We start from the raw sequence: 20,685 nt of genomic DNA, 5'->3' as shown, positions 1-20,685 counted from the left end.
GTGTCACTTTACCTAGGGAAGACCTTTGAATTCCTTTTACCATAGCCTCCCACCCTCCAACCCAGAATAAGCTGACAGCAGCCTAGACTTTCCAGAATGCAAAATCAGGCAAGGATCCTTTAAGAAACACAGCTGGCTCTTCAAAATAATCTTGCTTGCATTTATAAGCCTGAGCTGGCTATTTCCAGTGGGCATTTTCTGTTTTGTGCTTCAGATGACCTGTCTTTTCCCTGACTGGATGTAACTCTGCAATCTTCAAATCCCAGTAAAACAGGATAGTAGTGGCTGGCTATGTTGGAGTGGCAACCACCTTCCATTTACCCACTAGGAAAAACAGCTGAGACCCAGAAAGTCCAAGATTTTTCAAAGTTCCTGAATTAGGAGGCAACACAATCCAGCCATCACACAGATAGCCAAAATGCTGTGGCTGAGAACAACAACATGAAGGCTGTGGATTTCTATGCCCAGACTGACAGTTTCTGCAATCGTTGCAACTAGTTGAAGCAGTTCTGTTTGTTGCTGTACAACAAATTACTTATGTGGCCTCCTAGTTCCATGAATATCTGAAGCTTGCCAGTGTTTCGTTCTTGCTATCATAGAATGATGCCATCTGCTGGAGAGACAATATTTTTGTTTCACTATTATGCAAAACGCAGAAACGCATTACCAAAAAAAAAAAAAAAGCAAATGTGGCCCAAAAAAATTAATAGGTGTTAAAGTAGATGGCCCTACAAATCTCAAAACAGTATAGATCAGGAAGAGAGCATGACTATTCAAAATTATATCTTTTTAAAAAAAGAAGGGAGTGGATACAGTTCTAGTGGTTTTGTTTTTCATACTTGTTTGTGGCTAACAATTCAGGGATCATAAACGGATTCTGAATAGAGTACATTAGAGCTACACTGGTTTATGTTTAAATAATGAATTCTTATTTTAGTGTTACAGTGTTGAAAGTGATTTTAAAAAGGAGATCAAGATCATCACTTGGAATGCATAGCCTTACCCACTTTCACCTCTGGAAAGCAGGTGTTGCAGGACTTGTATTGTTTCAAATTCCGCAAAATCAGAGGCAGCCATGGAATGCAAGAAATGTGTGTTTACATGATGGAAAGTAAAGCCTGCCTGAAAATGATTTGTGCTATTAAATAATTGCCTCAGCTAGCCATTTATGGTACTGAGATAGCTGCATTTTGGGGAAAGCGGCTAATAAAGAGCAGCTAGTATTAGTAAGTAGAAAGAGTCTCCCTCTTTATTCCACAATCTATCCATGCCCATTACATTGTAAGCCTGAAGAGTAATAAATATTCACTATGATGCCAAGCCTAGAGAACAGCATGGGTATAATAAATAAAACAGAATATGGTGCATAATGAGGAATTAAGTGCTATGCTTCCTGTTTTGCTCAGGCTTCCAATAAAGAATGGAGCACTAAGCTTGTCAGTTGCCACAGGACTTTGTTGTTTTTTCCTGCCAACCTCCTCCCATTTGTTTTGAACAGTTTTAAAGACAGGCCAATCTGATTCCACATTTCTACAAGCTAGTTTTACTATGGTGCAAAAGCGAATGCAATAAAGATGGCATATTTGAAAGGTAGGTTTCAACAATAGCCCTTCTTTTCTTCAATCACTTTGTCAGGAACTATGGGTCAAACTAGATGGGATATGCAGAATCCCTGGCTAGGATCCCCCTGTACCTTTTCCTTTGCTTTAGGGCAGATAAAGCCTGGCAAGGTTGGGGAAGGGGCAATGATCTAGATCTGCACTGTGGTATGGGGGGAGGGCAACATTTACCTGATTTAAATTTTCCCTTCCAAAGAAGCTAATAGCTAGCTTTATTATACCGTGTATCTCCTGTATGGATTAGAACAACTTTGGAAGGACAGCGATTTAACTTAGGGATGTGGTACGAGAGACTGTCTTGGGCTCCCATCACCACCCTACATTGCCAGAACCCTGATCCAACTTGCCCCACACAGTAGTGGATGCTTTTAAACAAGAACAAAAATGAGACATTGGAGGATCTGATCATGGGTCAATCGTAATACATTTAGTTTGGGACCTATCTTAGAACAGGATTTGCGTAAGAGAAGAAAGTCACTTTTAGAATAATTGACCTTTTTAAAAGACCAGTACCACAAAGATAACTGGCAGAATAGCTTCTCTCTTCTACTGCCCCCTCCCCAATAATCTACTTTGGAGGAATTCCTGTGGGGCAGATTTGGGGGCCAGATAGATGTCCTGTTGCACAACCAGAATAGCGCTTACATGATGTTGGCTGGAGCACCAAAAGAAGCATTAATTTTAAATTCAATAAAAACAGTACTTGGCAGGGCTAGAAAATGTTAAGCAAAACATCTGCACACATGCATAAAACTGACTATACCATTTCTGCATCATTGGTCTTTCTGAGCAATGTGTATATGCTACTAGTTTTCTAAGTTTTGTATCCCATCCAATTTAACAGATTTTCAATTGTATTTTAACTTTACTGTGAGCTATATCATTAAAGCATTAAAATCACAAATAGAAGCAGAAAAGATGTATCACAGCAGTAGCAAGACCAGTCAGGAAGCTGTTACCCAGCTTGCCAGACAAACTGTGAATGCTGACAAGGTGCCACCACTGAAAAAACTATCCCTCACCCCATCATGAGGGAGGAGGCTATTATTGGCTACTAGCCTTGCTGGCTATGTGCTATCTCCTTTTCCAGAGGTGGCAGGCCTCCATACAACAGTTGCTGAAGTGCTTGTGCAGGAAAAGGTCTTACACCCATCTTGCTAGAGGGATCCTGTGGGCAGCTGTTTTGCCACTGTGCATATGGAGTGCTGGACTAGATGGACCTTTCATTTAATCCGGCATGTCCTTTCTTATGTTCTTATCTCTAAAGCATCTAAGGCACAAGCATCAGAGTCCAGCTCTTGGGATTCTGGGCATGGGTGGGGGGGGGGAACCCATAAATGAGAAGTACATTTCTAAAAACAAAAAATTATTATAAATAATTAATAAATATTATTTACATGCATGGAATCCCATCGGTAAAATTTCAGCACAAAAGAAAGTTAACCACCTGTATGAGAAAAAGGTGCTGACATTTTGCCAAAGATGCTACTGACTCATTTCTCTATTAAATTACTTCAGGAAATTATTTATAAATCAGCAGCAGAAACCAAAACAAAGTTAAAGAGACCTAATCATAGGGGATAAATCCCACAGGAATGACAGTTCTTTTTCCAAGAGAGATTCTACAGTGGTTGAAGCAAACCTAAAGTTTATAAAGCGGCAATAAAAACAATACATACCTCTGCATTGGCAAGAGCCACTGTGCTGGCCTAGCTAGTGGAAGAGTCTGCTTATAAACAAAAAGGTGTAGGCTAGTTTCAGTTTGAGCTCAATGAAAACTCAGCTTGTTAGTTCTTTTAGAGCAGTTCATAAACTAAAGTTCAGAAACAGACTCATCAAATACACTGAACAGTTGGAGAATTCAGCTTGTCATTCCATTAAAAAACACACACACACACACCCCTAGGAAGACACTCAGGCCACACAAACCACATCCTTTCCTAAATCACATGCACAGTATGAGCCCGTAACATCTTCAGAGAAGGCTGAACCGCATTGCTTCTCAACTCACTCTTTGTTGTACCTTCCAATAACCCACTGACTGCTGTGCTGTTCCCTAATTAGAAAATATCCACTCACAGATGGTTCAACTAATCTTCATTTCCACTGGCTGGAAGACAATGCACACCAGCCACAGCCTCCCTTGGTTTTCAAATGAGGCCCTCTGGGCAGATTGACTGCAACAACAGTTGGCCACGCTGGCTAAAGCTGGCTATCAGGAGATAGGCTTGCATGGAAGCCAGCTTTCTCAGTACAAGCAGCCCAGTGGTGAAATGACTTAAGCACCTGTGTGAGTTTATAATATGGCAAGCAGCCCAAGGCAGTTGATGCATCCTTGCCTTCTCATAAGTCACTATATAAGCATACTATACAAAAGCACTACAAATACATTCCCCACCTTCTCCTAGTAAACCCAATCACAGCAATAAAAAGAATTGTGAGGGTGGAAAGCCAGCAAGGATGTGGGGTCCACCTGCTGCATTGCACTGAGTGCTGCATCCATGACTATCTGCCAGCGGGACAAAAGTCATGGATGTGTGCTTAGTGTAATTGTATCGTATCCTATCCTTATTCCCTTGAAGCCAAGATTCCTGACCTGCGGAAGCAAAGCAGCAGAGAGGTTGGCTGAGGGAACACTTGAGAACCAAAGAGAAGATCATCATTGCAGCTGGCCTGTTTCTCCAGCAGCCTCCTCCTGGCACAAAGGTGGGCCCATTGCTGGCGCTCTGCAACCTGGAGCTGGTGTGGGGACAGGTGGGGAAAAGGGTTCCTTGCCCTTTAACACCTCTGATGCAAGCTGCCCCCCTTCCCCAGCGATTTTTCCAACTGCAAAGGGAAGCACCTGGCCTGGTTCTCCAGTCGTGCCTTTGTGGGCCTATGCCTGGGGCCATGGCCAAGAACATGGCTATACAGCCAAGGGGGGAGATGGTGGGGGTTCCAATTAGTATAGTTATGGGTAGAAAGACAAATGGCGCTGGGAAGAAAACTGAGGGGAATGTGGCTGAGACAGCTAACAGCTGTGCCATGTTCCAGTCCGTCCCACAACCGTGGGTTTTATGTTTGCCATGTCAGCCTGCCCTCAGGTCTCCATGTTGATCAAATTAGGGATGTGTCCCGGTGCATGTATGCTCAAAGGTTTCCCTTTAAAAGATTATTCTCAAGAATAATCAGCTGCCAATGAATCATTCCAGATGGTACATTTGAGCTGTCCTCAGTTAGAAAGTTAACACTTTCTAATAGGGTACAGAAGTGAAAAGTTACACTGGCATGATCTTCCCCACCTGCATACTAAAGCAGAAAGCATATGCTTCAAAGGAAGTGCAGGGGACAAAGGATTGCTATTTGATAAAAGAGGAGAAGGATGGGATGGATTGCTGTGAACTGAAGCCTCACTGGTGAGGGTGTTCTAGGATAAGGCGGACATGCACATGGTAGGTGGGAATGCATATGCACACAATACAAAACCTTTTAAAAGGTGGCACAGCAGCTTTTAAACTGAACCCTGAGGGCTGACAGGAGCATCCGCTCTGGGATGAATCATCCCAACAAGATGAAGAGAAAAATGTGTCCAATTCCCCAAAAGTAGAAGGGGAAGAAATAGGTCACAAGCATATTGTTAACCATGATAGCCAAGTGCCACAGCAGAAGGTGCATGTGCAGGAGATATCTGGGGAGTTGCACTGTGTACAGGTGGTTCTATACAAGTGCCAAAGAAAAGCTGAGGAATTTATAGCGCCTGTTTTTAAAGGAGAACCTCAATACAGAACCTAGAGAGCCAGGGTTATACATTGGTTATGAGCGTGGGACCAGGAGTCAGGAGATATAGATTCTAGTCCACTCAGCCATGGAGCTAACTGGGAAACTTTGGCCCAGTCACAGACCCTCAGCCCAACCTATTGTGCAGGGTTGTTGTTGTGGAGAACTGTGTAAGCCTCCTTGAAAGGGAAAAAGGCATGTTTAAAAAAAAACATATAGAGGCCACAGCATTGTCCCCTTAATGTGTGGGCAGCCACTGTGACATAGTGGTTAGAGTTAAAAGACTGGGATTCAGGAGATCCAGATTTTAGTCCCAACTTATCTATGAAGCTCATTCAGTGACTATCGGCCAGTCACAGCCTAACCTACCTCACAGGGTTTTTCTGAGGATAAAATGGAGGGAAGGAGACTCATGGAAGCTGTCATGGGTTCCTTGCAAGCAGAAGAAATGCAAAATATGAATGTAATATAATAATTCAATATTCCAAAATACTAAACATGTTTTCTGTTTAAAAAAGACAAACATGATATAAATGCTAAATATTAATAACTAATAACAGATTACCTACTGGCCATGCTAGAAATGTCTAGTAATAACGTAACTAGTGCTCTGCAAATACCAAAATATGGCGGGACAACTCCAAGCACTCTTGGATGAAACTGATTATCTGGACCCATTGCAGTCCGGCTTCAGACCCGGGTACGGTACTGAATCTGCCTTGGTCGCCCTGTACGATGACCTGTGCAGGGAGAAGGACAGGGGGAGTGCGTCCCTGTTGGTTCTTCTGGACCTCTCAGCGGCTTTCGATACCATCGACCATGGTATCCTTCTGGATAGGCTTGCGGGATTGGGGGTCGGAGGCACTGCTTTGCAGTGGTTCCGCTCCTATCTCAATGGCCGGTTCCAGAAGGTGGTGCTGGGGGACTATGGCTCTGCGCCATGGCAGCTATGCCATGGAGTACCGCAGGGGTCCATTTTGTCCCCTTTGCTGTTCAACATATACATGAAACCGCTGGGAGAGGTCATCAGGAGGTGTGGGCTGCGGAACCATCAGTACGCTGATGATACCCAGCTCTCCCTCTCGTTTTCCACCAATCCAGGTGAGGCAGTGGCTGTGCTGAACCGGTGCCTGGCCGAGGTAATGGGCTGGATGAGGGCCAATAAACTGAAGCTCAATCCAGACAAGACGGAGGTCCTGTTGGTTGGCGGATCGGGCTTCGGAGAGGGTGAATTGAACCTTGTCCTGAACGGGGTTACACTCCCTCTTAGGGACAAGGTCCGCAGCTTGGGAGTGCTCCTCGACCCGGAGCTTTCACTGGAAGCTCAGGTAACAGCAGTGGCGAGGAGTGCTTTCCTCCAGCTTCGGCTAATTCATCAGCTGCGCCCCTATCTGGAGAATGACTGCCTTGCGACAGTGACACATGCGTTGGTGACTTCCCGTCTGGACTTCTGTAACGCGCTCTACGTGGGGCTACCCTTGAAGACGGTCCAGATACTTCAATTGGTCCAAAATAGAGCTGCCAGGCTGCTGATGGGGACTGGACGTTATGTTCACATGACTCCAGTTCTCCGTCAGCTTCACTGGCTTCCCATTGAAGTCCGGGCCCAATTCAAGGTGTTGGTAATGACCTATAAAGCCCTAAACAGCTTGGGTCCTGGTTACCTGAAGGAGCACTTACATCCTTATATGCCCAGCCGCCCCCTGAGATCGGCGGGAGAGGCCCTTCTCCGGGAGCCCTCCATGGAAGAAGTTAGGAGGATGGTTACTCGGAGGAGAGCTTTCTCAGCCGTGGCGCCTAAGTTATGTAATGTGCTCCCCAGAGAGGTCCGCCTGGCGCCGTCGTTATTTGTTTTTCGGCGCCAGGCGAAGACCTTTTTATTTAAGCAGTATTTTAAATGTTAATATTATTGAATTTTATTTGGCCAGGGCGGCTTGTTTTATAGTGTATGTTTTATATTATATATTTGTATTTTATTGTATATATTTTAAAATGTTATTTTAATTTTTTGTTGTAAGCCGCCCCGAGGCTTCGGCGAATGGGGCGGCATAAAAATGTTTTAATAAATAAATAAATAAATAAAATATCTCTCAACGAACAACTCATCATGGAGAACTACTGATGAGTTATATTAATTTTGTTTTAGACAAGAATAGGACTGGTTAAGCTAATATTAGGCTATTGGAGTTTTTAAGTGATCATCTCTAATAGACCAAGAGAAAGCAGAAATGTAACATGTCTTACAGAATCAGTCACTGAAATTGCAAATACTCAGTAAGGCTGGACTTACCAAAAGATGGCGCTCTTGTATCAAATAATGGCATAAAATACTAATAAAAAGCAGTTACTGAAGTGGGGCAGGATAATCATCTTTAATTTTGTCTATAAGGACAGGGAAAGAAACCACACATCTTTTTTCATTTCCAGCTCACGGTTCAAGGTCAAAAGTGTGTAAAATTCCATACCAAGACTTCTTTCAGCATGCTGTCTGAATCAAAGAGGCTGACAATCTACTCATTCACATCATAGCACAGAGTGGCAAAAATGCTGGCCTAATCCTACAGATTCATGTCCACCACACTTGGTGGGGCTTGGTCTCAAGCCAGCAGACTGTAGCCTTAGGATTTCAACCTTAATTCATTACCTGTGGAATGGTCACATTTATGCATCAGTATGTGCATTTCAGGTCTATGTAGAAGACTTAAATGTAACAGCCCAAACTACAAGGCCTCTGCCAGAAAAAAAGTACATACACTCCTGAAAGCAAGCACCTTTGCTTACCCAAAATACTAATTTTGGTCTCTGTAATTTACCTCTCCCAAATGGCATGCAGTTGCTTGCATCTTAACCAAGTTATTATCACTAAATCCTTGGCTCCATCCAGGCTCTTCTCCCTCTCTTTCGCAAGATGAACATACCAAGAGATTTTTCAGAGTGATATTAAGTATGGATCATAGTTTGGAAAGTTATACTGCTTGGAGGCCTGGCTCCAGGAGGTGGTGTTTGAAGAATACTGTTGAACCCCATGGATTATCCAGCATGGTTCTGTCCCCATCCTATTTAACGTCTATATGAAACTTCTGAAAAGAGGGGCAACTGGAATTTTGGAGTGTGTTGCCATCAGTATGCCAATGACACACAACTCTGCTTTTCTTTTTCATGTCCATCAGGTAAAGTTGTAGATATCCTAAACCAGTGCCTGGCTGCAATAATGAACCAGGTGAAGGCTAACAAATACACACTCAATCCAGACAAGACTGGGTAGAGGGAAGTTCTTCTGACTGGAAGGAGGACGCTCAACTGTTTTAGATGGGGTTACCCATCCCTTGAATGAGTCAGGTTCATAATTTGGAGTTTCTTGAAATCATCTTTGTCACTTGAAGCCCAGATGGCCTCAGTGACTTAAAATGCCTTCTTCCGAGTTCAGCTGATGGCCCAGCTAAAGCCCGATAGCCTTGCTTCAGTAATTTATTTCTGATAATTTATTAACTAGATTACTGCAATGCACTCTATGTGGGGCTACCCTTGAAGACTGTTGAACTGGTACAGTATATAGCAGCCAGATTAATAAACAGGATCAGTAAGTTAGAATACCTAAGTACAATTTTAGCTCATTTGCACTAGCTGTCTATATACTTTTGAGCCCACTTCAAGGTGCCTGTTTTAATTTATAAAGTCTCACATGGCTGGTGACCAAAATATTTGGTAGAATGCTTCTCCCAGTGTCAGTCTACGGTCTTTGAGTACCAATTCCAAACAAGGCTCAAAGGACAACAACAAGGGGAAGACCTTTCTCCATAGTGTCCCCCTATGGAATGATCTTCCCAGTGAGGCCCACCAGGCACCAACCTTGCCATCCTTTGTAGGTTGGTAGGGATGTTATAAGCAGAGCCGGCTGGAGCCAGGAGTCAGACTAGATGGCCCTGAAGGCTCATTCTGACTCACTCTGTTTCTATGTTAAGACAGTCCTCAATGCCAAGGCATTTAAAGACATCCAAAAATAGTTAATTATTTGAGGGCAATACCTATTCCCAGTCTTATGGGGTTTTAAAGCTCTTTTGTTGTTTTATTTATTCATCTATATACCATCCAACAGCTGAGGCTCTCTGGGCAGTTAACAAAAGTTAAAAAGATGCACACACTGAACAATTAAAGGAACAAAATCATAAGTGATTTTACTCTATTGTCTGTTTCATGAAGAGTTGTAAACTGCCTAGAGAACTGCAGTTACTTGGGAGCACAGAAATGAAAAGTTAAAAAAAAAAAGTTTTTTGAGGACTCCTCTTGGGGCAGCAAGGATTTTGGAGTCTGAAGATTTTTTAAAAACATAGACCTCCATTTTTTTAGGACTCAATCCTAAGGTTGATAGACAGCACCTAGACAATCATGAGAGCCAGTGTGATGTATTGGCTAAGAGCATAGGAGTGAGACTCAGAAGACCTGGGTTCTAGCCCTCACTCAACCATGTAGCCAATTGGGTGGCTTTTGGCCAGTCACAGACCTTCATCGAAACCTATCTCACAGGGTTGTTGCTGCAGGGAAAAGACTGAGAACAGGAGGAGGAGAATGATGCAAGCTGTTTTGTGTTTGTAAGAAAAAAAGTGGGATATAAATCAAATAAATAAATAAGGAGCCTCAACTCTGACCTTGCAATCTTGCTGTAAGATTAAGCTTAGGACTTGGCCCCCTCTACAGCCAGCAGAGAAATGGACCTGAAGTTGCAAGAGTGACCTTGGAGATCACTCTTTGGACATTCTGGGGGAACTGGACAGACTCAACCAGTGTACCTAGAATCTCCTCAGTCTGCACCCCTTGCACTAGAGAAGTGAAATCAACTATCTAAGGATTTTGCAGGGCAGAAGCATGAAGGCAACCTCCCATCCTACATAGGAGACCTAAAATCCCCTGAGTTCAGAGTGTTATGAGAAGTCATATTGGATTGCGCTGGCTGGTATACCACAATGAATTATACTACAAACACCTGTTAATTTTACACCTGTAGAATTCCACTTGTAAGTTGTTACAGAAAACCGGATGCAAAATGGAACATACATTTTAGTCAACGTAGGTTGCATATTCATATACAGCCATGAAAAATAAATAAAAACCCTCAGTTATTTAAGCATGATTAAACTGTTGTTTATTCCACAAGAGGCATGCACTTATCCCTCTGGAACTTGAGAAAATGGCTTCCTTCCTGCCTCTATTAGCAACATTCATAATTGACCCTTTCCAGACCACAAAGCAATCAGAAGGCATTTACACACTTGAATCTAGGAAAAAGCTGATTTAAGCTTCCTCTGTAATGCAACAGTAAAATCTCTCTTGGAAGAATGGTTAATGTGTGAATGAAACAGAACGAATGTACGATAGTCACGTGGCAGAAAAAGAAACAATCTAGTCCAGGGCATTTTTCCCATATCGTAAAAATGGGTTTCATTTGTGAAAATGCCATGAATGCTGTTCCTGTAGGGCCGAAAGAGCAACATGATATGTTTCCACTCAAATATGCATTCTAGTGATGAAGATGTTAAGGCTGAAATACGGATTTGAGGAGTGGGAATGCACATTGCAGGCCTTGCTTGAGAAAATGAAGAGGGTGCTCAAGCGCAGGTCTCTTTATTCCCGAACTAAATTCTCATGAAGTGGAGCTTATTTACTGCCAAGGCATTTCAGCAATGCTGCAACTGCAAACTTAAACACACTTCTTGGGAAGCCCCTCCTACACCATTATGGTTCTTCCGAGTAAACAGTGTTGTGGCTCGTGCTGAGCGTTTTGCAGATCATCTGCACAAGTAATCAGAGTAACAAGTTTCGAGTTGCAAATGGTGTCCTCCCTACACTTAGCTGAAAGTAAGCCAAACTCAACAGGACTTACTTCTGAGCAGACACAACTGAAATCGAGCTGCTCGTGCTCGACGGCGCCAAAAGCCTCCTTACCTTTGTATCACTGGGTATCGACATGGTGGACACGCGGTTTTTGTTTCTTCCAATCGAATGACTTCTTCCTGCCCCGCGTCTGTCACTCCGCTTCTCCCAGGTCCCTTTTTTCCTTCCGCGCTCGTCTTTCTTCTGTTCCCCTCTGGCTTGTTTTCATACCGCCTTGGCACGTCCTCCTGACCCTGCCCGCGCGCCCGCCCGCGTGAAATTTACATGTAGGCTGCCGAGCTCCCATTTGAGCAGAGGGCCCGCCCTCTGCCCTCCCCCCGCGACAGATGATTGGTGCGTGGCCTCGCAGGTCATTTGCATGCCGCCCGCAAGCGGTGTGCCCGGCAGAGCAGCGGAGGAGAAGTTCGCTCAAAGCTTCTGCAAGTGTCTTGAGGAGGGGGTGAGAGCGCCGGCGTTCAGCCAGCAGAAGCAGCAGCAGCAGCTCCCTGGGCTGCCTGCCTGCCTCGGAGGGAGCTGCCCAGTCTTTCCCTCTCTCTCGGTTGCTGGCCTTCCTGATGGGTCCGTGTTTGACTCCGGATCGTCACTGGGGAAAGGACTTGCCTGCTGCCTCTGTGAACCGCTCGTCTCTTCTTGCGCCGCGGCTTCGGGACGCACCGTTGGGGGAATGCCAACGCCTGCTTTGAGCTCCTGAAAAAAGGACCCCCTCCAGCCCCTCTTTTTTTCCTCCGGGCGGCCCCAGCGCTTTCCATCCTCGCTCCGGGCGGAAAATAAATGATCTCACCCCTGACTGTGGAATGGAGACAGCTGGCACCCATCAGAACCTGAAGGATCCTCGGGAGCTCAAGCACAAGCCGGACTCGTATCCAGGAGCGTAAGAGGAAAGCGGCACTCGCGCCTGCCTCGCGGCTCCGGCGGCTGCTCTGTAAGCAGCCCGGCTCTCGGCGGGCTCGGCTTCCCTCTTCGGTGCCTTTGAGGAGCGAGCGCGGAATCGCAGGTATTTCCCTATGGCTGGGATATACAGCTCTACTCTGAAGACCCTGGAAGATTTAACCTTGGATTCCGGGTATGGGGCAGGGGACTCCTGCAGGTCCCTCAGCCTCTCCTCATCCAAGTCCAACTCGCAAGCCTTCGCGTCCTCCCAGCACAGGGGCAACAGCTGGTGGTACTACTCGGGCTCCATGAACAGTCGCAACAACAGCTGGGATACCGTCAACACCGTCCTGCCGGAGGATCCTGAAGTCGCGGATATCTTCTCCAAATGTGCCAAGCTGCCCGACCTAGAGGAATTTCCCTGGACCGACGAAGACATTGGGAAGATCCTCGCAAAAGCAAAGGGAGGCGGCAGCGGCAGCAAGAGGGACTTTACCCCAGAGGCTGTGAGGAGGCTCTCCGTGTTGCTCCGGAGACCTCTGATCCGGATCTCCCGGGAGGCGCAACGCCTGAGCGTGATGCACTCCAAGTGCACGCGCTTCGAGATCCAGAGCGCGATCAAGCTGATCCAGAGCTGGTCCTTATCGGAGAGCTGCGTGTTGGCCACCGTCAAGGCGCTGTCGCTGTACAGCATGAGTGCCGGCGACGGCCTGAGGAAGGGCAAATCGGCCCGGTGTGGCCTCACCTTTTCTGTCGGGAGGTTCTTCAGGTGGATGGTCGACACCAGGATCTCCGTCCGCATCCACGAGTACGCGGCTATTTCGTTAACTTCCTGCTTGGAGAACCTGGTGGAGGAGATCAAGGCCAGGGTGCTGGCCAGCCAGAGCCCGGACGGGGGCGGAGGGGGAGGCGAGATTTCGGCCGAGGTCCTGGAATTGGTCATCAACAACGACGCCGAGCTTTGGGGGGTGCTGCAGCCCTATGAGCATCTAATCTGTGGGAAGAACGCCAACGGTAAGGGCCACGTGTTGAATGTTGCCAGACGCAGTGATGGGGACACGGTGCTGCTCACCAGTTCTGCGAAGCGAACGCGTCCGCACGGCCGATGGCCTCTCCTTGCAAAAGTGTTTGCAGCCCCACTTCTCTTCTAGGGTATTGGCGGATTGGCTTGTCTCGCTGGTCTTTTTTATTTTGCTTGTATTTACCTTTAAGCCACGAGACACTGTTTGGAAGCCTAGTGGGGCCAAGAGGAATAAAGCTGCAAACCTGTGCGAGTTAGCATATATTAGCTTCACTGTAATTGAGTGTGTTCATTATATTAACAGAATCTGTTAATAATGAAATAAATACTGTGAACAAACTGGAGACTGACTTGCCAAAAGAGGATTGGGCAGTGGTATAACAAATGAAGGTAAAGGAGCAGGTAATAAGACGTGTCCTTTCTTTTTTGCACAAGATGTTGCCTGAAGTGGCTTTTCAAGTATTCTGAAAAAGCAGAATGACTTCAAACTCTGTATGTGTTTTAGACCCTTAGTTTTTTATTGATGAAAAAATATTTTGTGATGATGCAGCCAGATTGTATGCAATTCAGCCCCACTTTGTTCATGGCTTAATCCCAAATAATTGTGCATAGAAATGTAATCTCATTCACACCATGCATGCAGTTATGAGTTCCAGATAATAAATTGAGCTGTACGGAACATGTAGGCCACTAGAAATAATTTGTAGCACGTATTGGCAGCAGTCCAGTGAATTAGGTGACTCCGAGGTTGTACTAGCCCACAAATGTTTGAGCAGCAGACTTCCCCAGCTCTTTGCGGTAGTAAAGTCTCCTTGCCCCAAGTAGTAACAGTTGTTTGCCATGAAGCACCTGAGGTGTGGAAGTAGTTGTGGTTTATGAATCAAGTGCATAAGAAAAGCCATGCTGCATCACTCAAAGAGCCCAGCATTCTGTTCAGAGAGAAGCAAACCAGCTGCCCACAGGATTCCACTAGCAGGTCATGAGTGCAAAGTTCCCTCTTGCCCTGGTTCCCCAGCAGCTGGCATGCATACGCACACTGCACCTGATTCTGGAGCTAGCATATTGCCATCAGGATTCGTGGCAATTCATATTGATGAATTCATATTCATATTGATTGAATATTGTCATTCATATTGATGTCCATCACTCCTTCCCATGGCGGTGAATTCCATGGTTTTAACTCCCCTGAGCCTTGTCTCTTTTGAATCTCCCACCAATCAGGTTCAGGGGATGATGCCCGGTTCTGGAGAGCAAGAAAAATGTCTCTTTCTCCACACCATGCATAATTTTAAACGGCTCTATCATGTCTCCCCTTTTATCTGAGCTAATTAGTCCCAGCTGTTGTAACCTTTCCTCATAGAAGAATTGCTCCAACTCCTTGAAGTTGCCCTTCTCTACACTTTTAATGCATCTGACTTCTAGTTGGACCATTCTGTCTTCTGTGAAGCCCAACAAGAACATCAGTGCTACCCGGAAGCTAGTAATCCAAATTTATAACATTTAAGATGTACATGTAAAGCAGCAATACATTACTGTTAACTCACCAAGCTATACGTTATATAGTAGCACTTAAGTAATTAGAATGATATTGAACTGGGTTACTTGCCCATGTAATTTGATGGGCAGGGCTGGCTCTGTGATTAGGCATAGTGAGGTGGCAGCCCCAGGCAGCAGATGCTAAGGGGTGGAGAATGTTGGTGCAATGTTTGAGGCCAGAGTTGTGTGTGCCATTGTGTAGCCTGCCCTACACTTCCTAAACTAGCCTGCCTCTCTCAAGTGCAGTAAAGGATGTTGTCACATTCCTCTTGCTGAACATGCAGCTGCCAGGCCTGCCAGTCAGTGTATGGAATATGGGGTGGGGAGTGGGGATAGTAACCTTGTTCTTTGCCTCAGGCAGAAAAATGTATTGGGCTGGCCCTGCTGAGAGGGAAAGGCCTTTTAAGTATGTAAGCAAAAGACACAAGCTGCAAAATAATTCTGCAGTATGCCCCAAGGTCTTTCCAGATCATGAGAACACCAGAGTCTGTTCCAGGCAGTCTAAAGTTACTTATGACCAGTTCTTATTCTGACTGGGGGAATGTAAATTAGTGACGTATTCCATTGGTTTCAATGGGACATAGAAATCATTCTCATAAATAGGAGACAGGGTCGTTAACCTGCATTGTTCACTACAAATTTCAGTTGGAAGCTTACAGAGCAGATTGCACCTTCATAGTGTGGGAGAAAAAATCCTAGTATATGAAAAAGAAGCATGGCAGAGAATAGATAGGTTCAAATGTTCTTCTGTGGCAACCTGTTTTTTGGTACAAGGATTTTTATTTTTGTATGGAAGATCATTCTATCACACAAGCCCCAACTTGCAGTCTAAAATGATACAAACAACACCTGATCTTACCATCTCATTGAGAGTTCATATGAGTAACACCTCAGACATGACGAATTCTGGTTGTATTGAGGTCATCAGCTGTTAGGGAGCTTTTTCAGCACTCAAGTGTTTATTATTGATTGATTTATTTCATTTTTATCCCATCCAGTGGCCTGAAGGCTCTCTGGGTTTTGTTTTGGTTTTTTTACACTTTTAAATCTTTTTTTTTATACTTTACCTGCTGAAGAAAAGGCAACCCCTTTACCATAATGTATCATTTTAAATGTGATTGGTGGGGTATTTGTAACTGCCTTCAATTAATAAAAGCTGTGGGGTGACTTAGAAAAACCATACTATTCCTTCATTCCATCTTCTCTTGTGTCCATATAGATTTTTCAGAACTTAAACCCTTTTATTTTGCAAGAGAAGTGCTTCTAGCTCGGTGGAAACCAATTGTGGGAAGGAAACAGAATGCATGGACAGACGCCTGTCTCCACTGTCATGCCTTAGCCTCTGTCCTGTATCGGTTTTGCCTTGGCAGCAGGTCCAGCCACCGTGATTTGATAGACTTGGTTCATCTTGTCAATTTCAGTTCCCTGCATCTGATTGTGTAACTGAAACTAACCAGCTTCTTCAGCACAGGAAATGAAGCTCTGTGTAGCTCTTCCATTTAAGGTTATGTTGTCATAACTACCTGAGCACGTGGTGGCTGGGGGAGATTGCTCTGCTCATGGGCAAATGCCATCCTGTGGCAGGAGGGGTATGGACACACCTCAGCTCCTGGCACATCATTGCCAGCATGCTGGCATCTCAGCGGATTTCAGTGCTAGCTGGGGCAGGTACAAAGCTGGGTTGCCACAGGCCAATATGGCTGGAATTCAGGCAATACTGAACCTTTGCTGCCCATACACCCAGGTAATCCTGTTATTCCATGCTCTCTAAGTAATCAACACACACAAGCCCTTGTTAATTCAGCAACTTCTCCCCAACTTCGTTCTCCATTTTGTGCTTCTACTGAGTGGAAGATGACATAAGAGGCAACCCTTTGGGGGGCGCACATATGAGAAAGAGATTTCACCTCTTCCAGTCCTTAAAAGACCCATCCCCAATCCTTAGCAAGGTATTTCATGGCATTTTGCTTGTCCTCTTGTTCCTTTTCTGTTTGAAACTTGCCAGTGGATGATGTATTGAACATGTGCTTCAGCTGTGCATGGTCAGAATGTTCTTTCAACCAGTATTAATGATATTCAAGATGGTAGGGCGAGTATGAGGACTGCTGCTTATCTCAGAAATTTGGGCATGATTGCATTTCCTCCGCAGGGCCCAGGATTTGTATCAAGAATTCAAGTATCTATTAAGATGGCCATAGCCAGTAAGCCTTGCTTAAAAATAAAACCCCTGCTTGCTCTAGGAGTCCATGCTGCTTATATATGCATTCAGGTAAATCTTAAATCTTCTGTAAGCATCAGCATTAATTAGGATAACCAATACATTAAAGGCCTCAACAAATACTCTGGCAATATTATTATTATTATTATTATTATTATTATTAGAACATTTCTATGCCGCCCCTTGCTGAAGCCTCGGGGCGGCTTACAACACAATAAAATACAATACAATATAAAATAACAATATAAAATTAAAATTAATAATATAAAATAAATAAAAAATATAAACGATATAAAAGAAGTTATAAAAGAAAAGAAAAGAAGTTGCCCTGGTCAGATCTTTACTACTTTTACTTTTGCATTTATTAGATGAAACTCTTCTACAATTTTCTTAAAGGAACAATACACCAAAGCAATTTCACTTTCATAGAGCCAAGGTCAGAGGATGAATGCTTACTTCACTTGACTGAGCAGCAAACACAGCAGAAAGTACAACAGTGTTCAGTTTTCCTGAGTTTCCCTTTTCTGTGCAATTGGGGCTCGCTGTTTTAGGAGAAAACATGGCTTTAAAAGCATACATTTCTTTTGATGTCTGGAGTCTCCCTCATGATTTGTACTCATGATTTTCAAAGTCACTTGCCTTTCTTTAAGCCCTATCCATTGTCCAGTCCCCTAATAAAATCCTATTCTTAGGGAGTTCAACCAACCTAGTTTTCCACTCACTAAAGACTAGCACAACCCAGTATTTGAGCCACACACATGCTTGCTGTTGTTTGTTGCTGCTATTGTTATTTTTAAACAAGGCCTTCTAATTTACTTGGCTATAGCAGCAGTTGTAAGGAAGCCAGCCAGGGCTATAAGAAAGACTTGAAAGGGGGTCTAGTTTGCCGAGCATGGGGCTGCCCCAGGGAGGAAGCATCTTGGTCCCAGTGCCAGAGGATCAGTGGGGAAAAGTAAAGCACACACCTGTGTGACTAAGCAATAGGGCAAGGAGGCCAGAGCAATTGACCCTTCCTTGCTTTCTGCTAGTAAACAGTTTAGTTTTTCAGGTACATAAACCAAACAATAACAGTAAAAAGCAAGGAAGGAAGCCATCAGGGGTATGGCAATTGTCTAGTTTATTGCCTGAATGTCATATGCATGTCTGCTAGAAAGGGGTTATGGTTGTGTTCTTCTGGTCATCTGGAAAGAAATCTGTTCCCTTCAAGCCAAGGAAGCTGAGAAGGATGGAGAAATTTGTGGAAGAGACAACTGGAGACATGATGTGGTGACATGTCCCAGGAAAACCATTTCCTCTTCAGTGAAGGAGATTGAGGTTCTCAAGAAAGGCGTCAGTCCAAGGAAGAGGACATGAGGGGGGACCCATTCTCTGGAGGATGCACAGATAGCCCCTCATGCCTCCATTTGTGTTAGCTCCACATATGTTTCTGTAACCTCCATCTCTTTATGGATTGCTTAGCTTAGAAAAAAAGGTAAGAACAGCAGTGGGGAACTGTGTGGTGCTGCACTTAATTTGCAGTACAACCCGGGGTGAGGAAAGGAGATAAACCATGATGCTGATTTAGAAAGACTCCCAGAGTGAAAGTTCTTCCTTGAAAAATCTGCTGAACAGACTGCAGCCTGTGTTACATGGAAACACAAACAGCTATGAAAGGAAATGGTCACAAGTATTCAAAACATGAAGGAGTCAGCTGTGTTACTTCATGAGCTGCACACACATAACTGGTTAGTTATACAAAGGACTAACAGTGGTATATGCTTCATTAGATATTTCTGTCAAATGGTACTTATCTGAGTATACATTCTATTCCCCATGCCTACATGTGCATTTAATTCAGTTTCAGGACTATGTTTATTGTGTTAGCAAAGAGCTTGGAATGCAAGACCCAGTGAATTTGCTAAGGACCATTACTTGCACTTTGCAAGATGAAACTCAACTTGTGGCACTTAAATAAGAGAAAAGCTGGGTTTGAGGTTTTTTGCTTTAGGTGGAAGGCAAGAAAATACTATGACGCTCCATTTCCAGTGTATTTGTTTTACTAATTTGACATTGGATTATTCTGTACAACTTAATATACACATCCCAGAGTGAATGAGCATGGGTGAATGAGGTTTGAGTGAACATATTGCATCATTTCTTACGGTTCAAAAACATTTTGGTTCAATATTTGCAAATAAAAAGGTTTTCAGATTGGACATTGGATAAAATATGCTCTGAGGGCCAAACAAGGATATAACTGGTTACAAATGTTAGGAGTTTGGGTTTTCCTTTATAATAGGAAGTTTGTTACTTTACAGGTTAAATTTCAGGGTCAACATATAACAGTTAAAAATACTACAATTTCCAGAGAAAACCGATTGCATGTTTTATAAAAGACAGTGAAGTAAGCTGCTATAATACTCCCATCTTAAGACTTCTGGAAGTAGCTGCATCATTAGTACTTAATTGGGAAAGCACTGAGTGATTATGACAGAAGGCATGGGCTTCTTTCTGTTCCTGTAAGGCTGGTCTGGGAAACTTTCTATTATTGGCATAGGATTTGCTTTTCTGGGATCATTCCAGGAACTTATAGGAAGGACCATTCTAGGATTCTTATAGGAAGTACTTTCATCTCCAAAGACACAAGTAAAAGATGTCAGGAGCATGGCTATATTCAGAAAGACTTGAGCTGTCATTACTAGGAGAAGTAGTTGCTGCACGTATGGCTCAACTCAGGAATGATCTCTGCCTTTGCCTAGGCAAGTCACCGTCTCTCAGTATCCATTGTCCTTTCTTTCTTTTCAGTCAGGGAACACTGTAATCATGTGACCTGTCTTACAGGGTTGTAAGTTGACTGAATAACATAAGTGAATCATTTTCAGCCTTGGAGATTCATACGCCTAACACTACATGGATGTTAAATATTACTTAGCCTTAGGGAGTCTTGCTACAATAAAATTTGAGAACCTCAACATCTGGACCAGACACGATGCTTTTGAGAGTTTCTTTAAGGTGCTTTTGGATAGTGTATCAGGATACTGATTCCAGTAACTTGGATTTCTGTACCAGTTCCCCAAGTCTCAACAGCAGTTTGAAGAATCAGTAGAACCAGTGTGGGTAGCACAACCCAAACCAGGGGTTACTGCTCAAACTGCTGCACAAAATGTTGTCCATTCTTTGTGGGTCTTGTACCGCTGTGTTTAGTTTAATATTCAGTCATGCAACGAGTAAGTATTTGTCCTAAATTATTTTTAGGCAGCTTTTAGTAGTGAAGCAAGAAGGATCTGTATAGATGGTCCTTAGATCTATTTTTATGGATGCAGTATTAGTCCTTTGAAAACCAGTGGCAGAACTGAGCTTGCTTCTACATGTTTTCCATACCAGAAACTCAGTGCAGCCAGTATTTCTGGTTAGATAGAAAGTTGCAGAATTGCTCCTATGATGTGAATAGGAGGATGGAAATACTGCAATCTTTTCTGCAAAATGTGTGTTTCTAAAATTTTAATTAACATCTGGGAGCTAGGTTTATTAATTGCTGAATGTGCTGAACTATTTATGTGCATCTGTGAATATTCTGGGACGGCTTTCAGTAATACTGTGGGAGACGTCATTTCTTTTAATTAATCATATCTGTATTCTTTGTCTTGAAGTATTTGGTTCTGTTCAGACTCTTTATAAAATAATGTATCTGTGTGCTCTTGCACAGTTAAATGTAGCACATTTGTCATTGTCACAGTCACAATGAAAAAATATGTTATGCCTCACAAAGATAAAAGGGAAGTCAGAATCTTTAACAT

At 43.8% G+C, this 20,685-nt stretch overlaps 2 protein-coding genes across 2 annotated transcripts in view; one reads left to right on the top strand and one right to left on the bottom strand.

Annotated features, from left to right (window-relative positions):
* The window catches only part of CAT (catalase), a 59,368-nt gene extending 47,890 nt beyond the window's left edge, over positions 1-11,478 (bottom strand). The window contains exon 1 of the mRNA XM_044436017.1: positions 11,316-11,478. Within this exon, the coding sequence (XP_044291952.1) occupies positions 11,316-11,339 (24 nt within the window). The 5' untranslated portion in view covers positions 11,340-11,478. The remainder of the gene's footprint in view (positions 1-11,315) is intronic.
* A 790-nt stretch (positions 11,479-12,268) lies between these two features.
* ABTB2 (ankyrin repeat and BTB domain containing 2) overlaps positions 12,269-20,685 on the top strand; it is a 169,758-nt gene continuing 161,341 nt past the window's right edge. Inside the window, exon 1 of the mRNA XM_044436323.1 lies at positions 12,269-13,148. Coding sequence (XP_044292258.1) covers positions 12,269-13,148 — 880 coding nt within the window. The remainder of the gene's footprint in view (positions 13,149-20,685) is intronic.

This window comes from Varanus komodoensis, unplaced genomic scaffold (genome assembly GCF_004798865.1).
Source record: "Varanus komodoensis strain SLA01 unplaced genomic scaffold, ASM479886v1 scaffold3, whole genome shotgun sequence".
Lineage (NCBI taxonomy): Eukaryota > Metazoa > Chordata > Lepidosauria > Squamata > Varanidae > Varanus > Varanus komodoensis.
Note: the sequence above shows the minus strand (reverse complement) of the source record. Positions and strands in the feature narration are given on the sequence as shown.